The sequence below is a fragment of the Coturnix japonica genome, chromosome 3, assembly GCF_054131305.1.
Source record: "Coturnix japonica strain WE chromosome 3, WE-NBRP24, whole genome shotgun sequence".
NCBI classification, from domain to species: Eukaryota; Metazoa; Chordata; class Aves; order Galliformes; family Phasianidae; genus Coturnix; species Coturnix japonica.
This window is the reverse complement of record NC_140665.1, coordinates 54,271,450-54,281,952: the sequence shown is the minus strand read 5'-3', so window position 1 is coordinate 54,281,952 and position 10,503 is coordinate 54,271,450. Positions and strand designations below refer to the sequence as shown.

The 10,503-nt window shown below is 40.7% G+C and overlaps 1 protein-coding gene across 1 annotated transcript; it reads right to left on the bottom strand.

The window, feature by feature from the left end:
- Positions 1 to 5,115: 5,115 nt before the first annotated feature.
- On the bottom strand, positions 5,116 to 10,503 carry LOC107311723 (pantetheinase-like). Its single transcript, XM_015858501.2, has 7 exons — positions 10,223 to 10,503; positions 9,989 to 10,119; positions 8,905 to 9,097; positions 7,965 to 8,256; positions 6,740 to 7,113; positions 6,404 to 6,574; positions 5,116 to 6,189 (listed from the first exon to the last, which is right to left on the bottom strand). The coding sequence occupies exons 1-7, from the start codon at positions 10,430 to 10,432 to the stop codon at positions 6,070 to 6,072; spliced, it is 1,491 nt and encodes a 496-aa protein (XP_015713987.2). The 5' UTR covers positions 10,433 to 10,503; the 3' UTR covers positions 5,116 to 6,069.

The following is a 10,503-nucleotide window of genomic DNA, read 5'->3' as shown; positions in this document are numbered from 1 at the left end:
ATATTTCCTATCTAAATATCTAAAGATTTCTTGAACAGATTTAGCATCCTTGTGTGTAATTGCTGTGTTAATACTGTCTTAGCAAAGGACACAGAGAATTGTTTCCTGAACATTTACCTGCTTCTTTATTAGCATCTTTTGTGTGCTCAATAACTCATCTGTTTCACAAGGCTGGGTTTTTTACAAAAGCATTGTACATGAAAGTATTCTAACACTTGGCGAGCAATGTTCACTGTGGTTTTCCTTTAATTAAGAGAAAAATATTATTATCACCACAAATAAAGAACATTACCATATTCTGTTCAGTAGCATTAGCATTATCATATAACACAATCTTTTAAGTCCAAAAAGTACAGCAATTCAGACACCATTAATATAACTCATTTGCTCTAGGGCTTTGCTGCCTGCGTTTATTTTGGACAAACACACATTTTGACCTTCATTTGTTTTATGGGTAAGGAAATTAAGTGTAGTGTAAATGAATATAAGGCCAATCAGAAAGAATTAAGATGTTATCTCTTGTTTTCTTTTCTGTTTAAAAGATGAATAATTTTATTTCTGCTCTCTGACAATGCTACTATATAGTATATATATAGTATATACATAAAAGAATATGACCTCTCCTGGAAACCATTTATCTTTAACAAATACACACCCTTATTTTCAGGGATTTTTTCTGCTGCTGTTGAAGAGACAGAATAAATTCCAACTAAAATAAAAGGGCAAATGGAAATCAAATATGTAGCTTTGCATGGAAAGAGAAACAAAATAAATCAAACCTCCTATGACAAACTGTCCAGTTGAGCTGAATATTGAAGTAGTTTTCAACAAGAAATTAGAACACCATCCTTAATTACAAATATTGGTTTAAATTTCAATAAAATGAGAACACAAAGAAGCATATTTTTTAAAACCTGCCCTCCTACCTTTATCTCCTGACACAGAGTAGAAATCTGCTCCTGGCGCTCATTTGTTCTCTGCTCAGTCAGTGGCACCCATTCCTTTTAAAGACGATCTCAAAAGACAGCTGAGCCTCTGTCAGTGTAACTACTCTGGATGGTGTGAATTTAAGAGGACTGGCACTCTATCCAGAGCAGCCTCCAGAGTCCCCAGTGTATTGCTTGATAACACTGGGCAAAATCAATGGAGCTCTTGGCCCTCTGTTTCAGTGTGAACAGAAGCTCTGTTTATTTTGTCATCTACTTGTCTTTGTTTAACAGGCTTTATTTATAGATACACTGAATTCATCTGGAATATGTTAACTTGCTTAATTAAGCACTGTGATCATTTTGTGAGCAGCTGAAGATTAACCAGGAGGCAAACAAAAATCACCATGTAATCTATCTTGTGTAAGTTCCTAAAATATAGCAAAGATATACAGGTGGTTTAAAGCAGCATGTAACATTACACTGAAAAGGTATACTGCACACAGATTGCCGTGAAGTGCATTTGTCAGCCTCGTTCTGCTTATACTACTGAGCAAACAGGTTTAATCTAACAGCCTAATCATTTAACAGCTATTTGCAAAATACAGCTAGTAAAAAGGTGTCTAGAGTAAACACCTATTATTGATTGCACTGGAGTCACTGATGAGGGTCATTAATTTCATGCTTCACAAAGGACCATACAATCCTTTGGAACAGGGGTGTTACCAAGCATCAAAAACTGGTGATGTGGTGAGCATTAGCTAAAGCCCACTCATGCTGGGTGTCTTAGGGACATAAATAACAACATAGGTTAAGATGCCAGTTTGCCAACTGTGCTCCATGAAGTTGCTTAGCTGTTTCATTATGTTATGTCCAGAAAAATCTGAACAAATGCAAACAACTCAGTTCCTTTATTTTCCATGAGGACTAGGGTGTTATAGCATAAGAGTTTGCTTGCTACGGAAAGAGTTCACCAACTAAAAAAAACAAAACAATTTGATCTGGAAAAGCAACTCTGATTTCAAAAGCAGTTACCTGGCATCAATCAGCCAAACTTCTACATCCTCCAGCATCCCAGTGCCATCACAATCAGAGCAGACAGACTAGAAGGCCTATCCATGCTCTGAGCAACTTCTGTTTTTGACTTAATACCTAGATAGAAAAAAGTTTCTCATTTCCACGTGGCTCATTTTAAAAGCTGGATCTCTCTAAGGATAGCCATACTAAGGAAAACCAACAGTTTGAGGCTATAAGATATCCTCATAGCTGATTCAGATCCACTCATTGTTTATGAAATTCTTAGGGGGTGAAATAAACGTTTTTTTCTTAAGTGTCCATTTTTATGTTTGAAATATGCACAAATTCCCAGTGAGTCATCAATTCAAAACAAGTATTTCACATGTTGGGTTAAATGAAAAGATGTGTCAACTACTAAACTGAATGCTACTGTTGCAAACCTGATGTAATTTCACAGAGGACAATCTGAAGTTAGACCAGATTCATAGCAGAGGAATTTAAATAAGAATGGATGAGTTGATTAACCTGTAGATATATCCCCGCAGATACCAAAGCATCATTATTCCTTGCCAGTAGCTGTTTATGAGGAGAAACATGAAATTCATGCACTTTCCTAAAGTGCTGTTTTTAGGATCAACCCCCAAAACAATATAAATGCAAGTCTCTGTGATGCACACAGGAGAAAGAGAGTCCAGCAAGTCAAAAACCTCTCTGCAACAAAGCAGAACACATCTAACTGAAACAAAAAAACTGTCTCTGCACAGGAAGGGTTGTAAATACTCCATAGCTCTGCTATTAGCAGACACTGCTCCCACCGACTGTGGCAGTAGGATGCTCCCCAGAGAGCCCTTCAGCTCAGGACTCTCCTGAGAAGGGACAGTGAGTTCCCTGAGCCACAGCACAGAAGTGGGGCAGGCCTCTGTGCCTCTCTGCTGTCCCTGTGCACCCAACAGTCCCACAGCAGTGAACTCATGACCACGGCCAATTTGTAGGCATTAGGTGGCCTCCAAACACCACCTCCAGCGCAAAGGCAAATGGAGGAGGGAGGTAGGAAGCACACAGGATCCAGCTAGCTCATTCTATGCCATCATGGCCTTGGAACAGCTCCACAGCTTTGCTCTGAATTCATAGCTGTGCCTGAAGAGAATTTTGTCTTCTAGCTGTGTTATAGGTTCTGGTGTTGGGAATGAGCAGCTTTTTAAATGATCCTCCATGCCACCACCAAAATCTGATTGCTGTTGATGCTGTTGCTGTTTGTTACACAATGAACACAGGATAACTGCTATCTGAAGTGCTCACCATGGAAGATTCATCTTTGAAACAAACTGAATTACTAATCTAGCAAATTAGAAGCTTCCTGTAAATGAGAAAGTGAGATACAGAGACTGTACCTGCTCAGGAGCTACTTCCTCATGACAAACTGGTACAGCCTACAGGTACAGCACAATAGTGACTCATGCCAGGCAGAGCCCATGGCTTGACAGCTGCTTGCTTTGGTCTGCCTCTGGATCACAGCCTGGTGGGAAAATCTCATCTAGAGAATGATGTAGATGCTTGCTATTCAGAAAAGATAAGCAGACAGTACATCTTGGTCTGAAGGTAGCTACTCTCCTGAAAGCCACTAAAAAATAAGATTGCCCATAAAGGCATACACATTAATAAGCAAATCATGTGGAGCCTCTGCTCTCTGTTGCCTTTCACATATGCTGGATTTGACTATGATTGGTGCATGCTGTTTGCCTAGAAACAATAAGCTACCAGGAAGTACATCATCATCCATTAATGGCTACACTTCAACAGCTCACTATTCCATTTTATATCACACAAACATGTTTGATTTCTGCTCAGACACACATAATTATTTTTCCAAATAGTAAGTTTCCATGAATGAATTATAAAGCACTTTCATAAACTGAAATCACAGAATATTCGGAGTAGGAAGAAACAGACATGCATCATTGAGCCCAACCCCTGTCTGAGAGAGGTGTCCAAATGCTTCTTGAGCTATATGAAGCTTTATGAACCATTATTTATAAGAACTGTCTTGGACCAGAACCTCCAACCCTGGCCAGATCCCGTCAGGTAATGTGAGGGTTACTTTGCAGCGTGAACTGAAAAGAAAATAGAGCTCAACTATCTGAAGTCAAAATTAAATACAGGAAGTCTCTGACTCTGCAGGTGTGTGATCAGCAGATGTAAACTGATGTACTGACATTGATTTTAGTAGTAATATAGCAACATCACTGTCCCCAGACACCAGTGAAAAGTGCATTAGTTTAAGATACCGTTCTCTTAGTGTAGACAAAGTGAAAGTAGGAGAGATGTTATCTAACAGCAATTAGCTAATGCATAACTAAATGCTATATGGAGAACTTAGGATGGTCTCTAACAAGGACTTGGGAGTATATCCTAGAAAACATCTAAGTAAAAAAATTAAATAAATTCAAGTTACATTCATATGCTGCTCTCGGCTGCTCTTCTTTTCACTATGTGGGTCTGACAGTTGACTCCAGTGAAAACCAATAGACCTACGTGGTCAACAGAATGACACCACAGACCTTCAAAAACAGCATGTTTGTTCTTGTTTGTTCCTCCAAAACTGCTGCCCAATACAAACCAAGTAAGAGGCCCCTGGAGTGTACTAGTCTGGCTTGGGGAGCAGGGATCAGCTCTTGAAATTCAGGACCTGTTATACAACCAGTAGTCATGTAGGATTATTACTGCCACTGGGAAGTCATACTGTCTCTTGACCAAGATTTGTTCGATGACTGTTCTGGGTTACGACCACAGGTTAGGCAAGAAAAGGGTGAGGTGTTGGATAAGCCACTGGGAAGCACAATCTTGAGGCCCTGCATGTTTGAATAACTCTCCCAGACTGCATGGTCCCTCCTCTGGATATAAGTTCAGCTGCTGTCTTCCCAGGATGAAACAAAGTCTTAGAGAATCCTCCAAAGCTGGGTACTGAGAAGCAACCGCACAAGGCCTGTTTGCTGCTGAACATGATAGATACAAGCCAGCCTACGCCTGCCAAGTTTCATGTGCCATCACCATAAGTCCCAGATAATGCATATTTTTTACACTACATATGTGGTTAAAACTGTCCCAGATATTAAAACATTGCCTATTTCCTACATTTTCACATTTTTGAAGAAAATGTCCAAATACCCAGGTGAATGTTTTAATGTACTATATTTATAACGTAAGTCTGATCTGAGATGCATTGGACCTAGCGTGTGTATGCCATACATGTGAAGCAGTGCAGGACTTTTCAAGCTGCAGCAGGGGAGATTCAGGCTGGACATTAGGAAATATTACTTCTCTGAAAGGGTGGTGAGGCACTGGAATGCACTGCCCAGGGAGGTGGTGGAGTCGCCGACCATGGGAGTGTTCAAGAAACGTTTGGATGTTGTGTTGAGGGATATGATTTAGCTGGGAAGTATTGGTGATGATTGGACTGGATAATCTTCTAAGTCTTTTCCAACCTTGATAATTCTGTGATTATGTGACTGCAGAACTGAAGGTTCTTCATGAAGCAGACCCACTGTCTGTGTGGATCATGAAGAACTGCATGGAGATTGCACCTACAACCATTGCAAATCTGTTTTTTGTTTCATTGTATAGTAGCTTGGTCAGAATGTGGCCAAATCCCACAGAGTATGAGGAAGGCCTTACTGAATGGCACACGGACACTTAGTGCTCCTCCAGTCTGAAAAACAGGAATAGGCAGAAGGGACAGAGAGGCTTCTTTGGGGAATATTTGTTTGGGAGAAAACTGGCCAACTTCACAATCCACACATCTTAGCATCAGTCTTATGACTAGGATTATTTTGGAAACCTAAGTTATCTTTGAAAACCATGATTTCTAATTGGAGATTTCATACGACAGAGTATAACCAATAATTGCACTGGCTCAAGCACTAGTACAGTGGTGTACTGTTGATATAGATCCAGAGTGATCACTGCTTTCTTCTAAATAAACTCATTTGCCCCAGCTGCTAAGCAGAATAATAAGACTGCAGAACATGAATGATACAAGATAACTGCTACAAATCATGAGAAGCTTATGGATAACTGTGGGAAATTCTCATCCTGTCTTTGCTGTCTGATGAACACTTAGGAAGCTACATTACAGGAAGCTTCGCAGGGGATGAGGCAGGTCCTTTTCATAACACCTTCCGAAAAGCGTCACTGTTAAGAGTGGTTTCGATGTGCCGTTCTTACTTTGCAGACGTCCATCAGACAGTACCTAGGTGAACAGAGAAGGGATGATACTAATATCCAGTAATGGAGTAGCACTACTGTATGGTACAGAGAGGATAGGTCTCTGAGGTCAGATAACTTGATGTAGTACTTTTTAAAGATAATGTTGCTTTTCTTAGTTACTTTTTACATGTCAAATTCTCATCACTGTTGTACATAGACTATGAATAACTGCAAACAGCTCCAGAGTGTGCCATTACCTCAAATTCCCCAGGGGCCAGCTGCACACCGCTGTACAAGACTTCTGGAAAGACGTAGTTAGTGCCAAATGTGCCACTGAGGGAGAACATGTCAAACTTGGTCTGCGCAGTCTCTGCTGGCTGCCCACACGTGCTCAGGTCTGTGTTCTTACACTTGAGCAGTGTGCATATCTGTGGGGAAGAGGACACAGAAATGTAAAATAACAGTAAGCTTTCATACTCAAGAGCTGTGTTTAATAGCAAGAAAACTTACTGTGATTCAGAAACAAATGAATGTTTCAGAATGATTCATTATTTTTGGCATATATATACACTAATCCCTACTGAACAAATTACCTGCCAATGGTATTTTATGACAGAGCCATGAAGCCCGTCAAAGGCGCCCAGTACATAAACTTCATCTTTACTTTTATTTGACATCTGGTAGGTCAAGTGACAGCAGAGGTCTTTCTGACAGACGGTATGATTTCCAGCTTTGTGCTTGAGTTCACTGAAAGTGAATATATCCCGTCGGACAGCTCCTGGAAATGTCTTATTTTCTCCTGAATAGTTTTTGATGCTTGTAGCGTATGAGCTCCAGTTGACTGCAGGAGGGTAGTTAGGAGAAAGACGGGGTCGTGCGCTCAGCTCAGCTACCAGGAGACGTCCCTCCTTTGTCTTGCTGTTGTAGTAGTACGTGGATGGCCCGTGGGGTGTGAACAGCCCACTGCCTGCAAACAACATGCATGGTACCCAGTGTCACCACCACCTGGTGGGCAAGCCACCGTGGGTGCCCCATGGGTGCTGATGCGTGTAAACATGAAACGGTCTTCAGTCAATATATTTAATAGAATGGTGGAAAAATTTTAAAGGAGAGAGCTGCTAAAAAAACTTTGTATTAATTTTATATAAATTAGTGCTCTGCAAGTGACATATTTGTCAAAGAGGTTGCCCGTGGGCATAATTACATTTCAAAGAAGGAAACCAGAGCCTATGTACAAAACTCAGTGCACTTAGAGCAGACAAAAATGTTCCTCTGTGGCTTTCACTTCTGCTTTGGAGAGTAGTAACAGACAGAACTATGGCAATGTTTTCTCATTTTACAGAAGAAATAAAATCGCAGTAGCTATCTGTTCAGGTCAAGCCAAAACATTGCCATTTCTAATTCTTGAGCAGCAACAAAAACCTCAATGTGTTTTATTCAACACAAAACAGGATTTCTACCTTTTTTGTTTTCAGCTCTGTTTAAAACACTTCTTTCTCCATTTGATTCTTGAGTAAGTTTTAAAGAAAAAAAAAAATCTGTTTCTAAGTAAGAGGGTAAATATTTAGCTGAACCTTTGTGCCATTTCTAAAGGAAAAAATTCACTTCTGAAAACTTCGTGTTGTGGCCTTTCTAATTTTAGCTCTCCCTGAACTTACAACATTGTATCGCCTAAAGCAGATTACTCTGTTTAACACAACACGAAGAATATCTTTACTTACATACTATTTTCCAGAGACTTCATGATTTTTAAAGCAATTTTCTTACTTCCGAATCCTGAAATATGAAAACAATTCCCCCTTACAAAAAGCAACTCACCTGTCATAGACATGATGGTGTTGTGAGTATTTGCTGACAGTAAATTGACTCCCATGCCCATAGCCCATGCTGAGTGAAACTCCACAGCAGTCAGAAAGGGCAGGACGTTCATCCAGGCTGTAGGGAAAAGCACCGTGTCCACCTGTAGCTCATTCACCAGCACCACAGCGGGCTCCCGGAAAAGGATGTCAAAACAAGTGAAAATTCCAAACTTCCCAAAGGGAGTCTCAAAGGTGACGAATTCTGGCTCTTTTGGGTAATTAAACTGAGTTTCTTGTCTAAACAGGTTGTACTGCAGGTGAAGAAAATGGCATATTAAGAAATAAAAATAAGATCAGATTACAAAATGCCACTTTAGTGTCTGAGATTAAAGCAAAACTGAGAGTTGAGATTCCTTCAGGTCAATCTGTGTCTCAGAACTCCCTTCATAGACACTGGAGATCTCCAGTGAAGAAAAGGCTCAGTGAAGACAGGGAGCAAAAGTAAATAAAATCCTCATCCCAGAGGTTTACTGAGCAGAGATGAACATGTTCCTGCTGCCTACTGGCAGCAGTGTCAAGCCAGGGCTTTCTGCTACATGCTGCCAAGACATCATTTGGGAAAACAGTCTGGCCTGGCCAAAACTGCACCAAGGACTGTATTACATTTACAGAATGCATCACTGCTTTATTCTAGTTTGCTATCGCTAATGTAGCCTTGAGATGTTTGATAGTCAGCACGCCTTCTGCAGCCACAGAGCTCATGGGAATAGCTATTAAATATTGCCAAGTGCTTGTCTGCACTTTCCTCTAGCTGAAAAAGCCTTATATTGGATTGTCCTGGGCTGACTGTCATTCTACAATAATCTAAAATTATTCTATAAACCTTCTGAAAGTGGTGCCCTAGAGATTAAAAGTAGTTTGACTTTTAGTTACAGTGTGATGACAAAGCTTCTCTTTACCTTGTGGTAACGAGCCACCAGTTTCCCTTCTGAGTCAAAGACAACGTCAGTGTTGTACTGGTAGCGACCATCACTCGGGCACTTGGGATCACTGGAATTACATGGCTTCTTGTCCCCGATGTTTGCAACTACATAGATGGAGTTGTTCCTGGCCATGCAGCTGAGTCGTTCCTGCACTGGTGCTCGACCAAATCTAACACATTTTTGACAAAAAGGAAAAAAAAAACATATAGAATCATAGAATTACTTGGGTTGGAAGGGACCATAAAGATACCTTGCTATGGACATACAAAGCTGTGGACAACTTTAGAAATCAAGGGAGAGAATAAGACAATACACATAAAATTAAACATTAATTTTTAGGGAAATCTAATTCTCAACTTCAAAAGACCTTTTTTTTTTTTTTTTAAGACACTTTGCTCTTTTTAAGGCTGTAAGTCATTTGTAAAAAGCACTCACAACTTTTACAGATCTGAGTTCCCTCAAAATCTCCCTTAATAAAATCCCAGAAAAGAAAAACACAGAAGCTTGGCTTAGAAATGATCCTGGTCCCCTCAGTGTCCCCTCCAGCTCCACCTTTGTAAGACAGACATTCACAGTAGCCCATTGTGCCACAGCAGACTGTGCAAACAGTTAGATCTCTAAAAAGCAGTTATTTTAGATACATAGCAATATTTTGTGCTATTTGATTTACAAATCACCCCAGATACATGAGCTGAGTTTTGAATCATCTTGTTTCATCTGTGCTGTAACCATGACAATTAAATGGCTTACACTAACAGTAGATTTTCTCGAGTAGTCTGAAGTGATAAGATTTTTGAATGTTCTCAAGATAATGAATCTGCCAAAATTCCCTCATTTTCCTCCTTTTTAATTTTTCTAAATTAAGGCAGATCCAAATGCTTTTTACCTTACATGCTCCAATTACCATTTACACAGGGGTTCTTTTTGATGCATTGTATTTATACAGTTCCTGAATTTCTAAGAGATTTAAATAATCAGCAGTTCTCAGGCATTTATTAGGAGCAGCTCAACTCTATGAGGCACCTGCTTGAAATCACACGAACACCACAGAAAGAATCACCTGGTGGGATCAGTGCAGGGAATCCAGTTCACCTCTGGATCAGGAATATCCTCCAGGTAGGGGTAAATGGTTTCCCTCGTGAAAACCCAGCCATAAATGCCATCCTCGGGAGTCACAATGATGTGGGCACCCTGGCAGAACAGGCTCCATTAACAAGGCACCGTCAAGGCACCCCCAGGATGGTCAGTGGGAACAGAAAACACCAATGAACAATACTCACAATCCATCTCATACCTGCTGGGCTGCTTCTTTGATAGCTCCTTCCAGAACATCCATGTTTTTGTTCATCAGGGCCAAAGCATCATCAGGAGAAACCTTGTGAGCAGTGCACGGCAGGATGACGGCGTGCTCGTACACGGCTGCAATGAAGGTGTCCGAGGCCAGGGCCTGTAGGACTGCCAGGGCAAGCACTGCGGCACACAGCAGGGTCTGGGAAGGGACCATGGCTGCTGCCTTGCTGCTCCTGGTGCAGGCATGGGAATATAAAGCAGATAGGAAGAGGAGGAGTAAAGACG

Coding starts and splice junctions, on each gene's coding strand:
- LOC107311723 (XM_015858501.2), bottom strand. CDS start 10,432: ATGGTCCCTTCCCAGACCCTGCTGTGTGCCGCAGTGCTTGCCCTGGCA. Junction 10,120..10,222: donor TCAAAGAAGCAGCCCAGCAG/GTATGAGATGGA, acceptor CTGTTCTGCCAG/GGTGCCCACATCATTGTGAC. Junction 6,190..6,403: donor TGGCCCCTGGGGAATTTGAG/GTAATGGCACAC, acceptor CTGTTCACCTAG/GTACTGTCTGATGGACGTCT.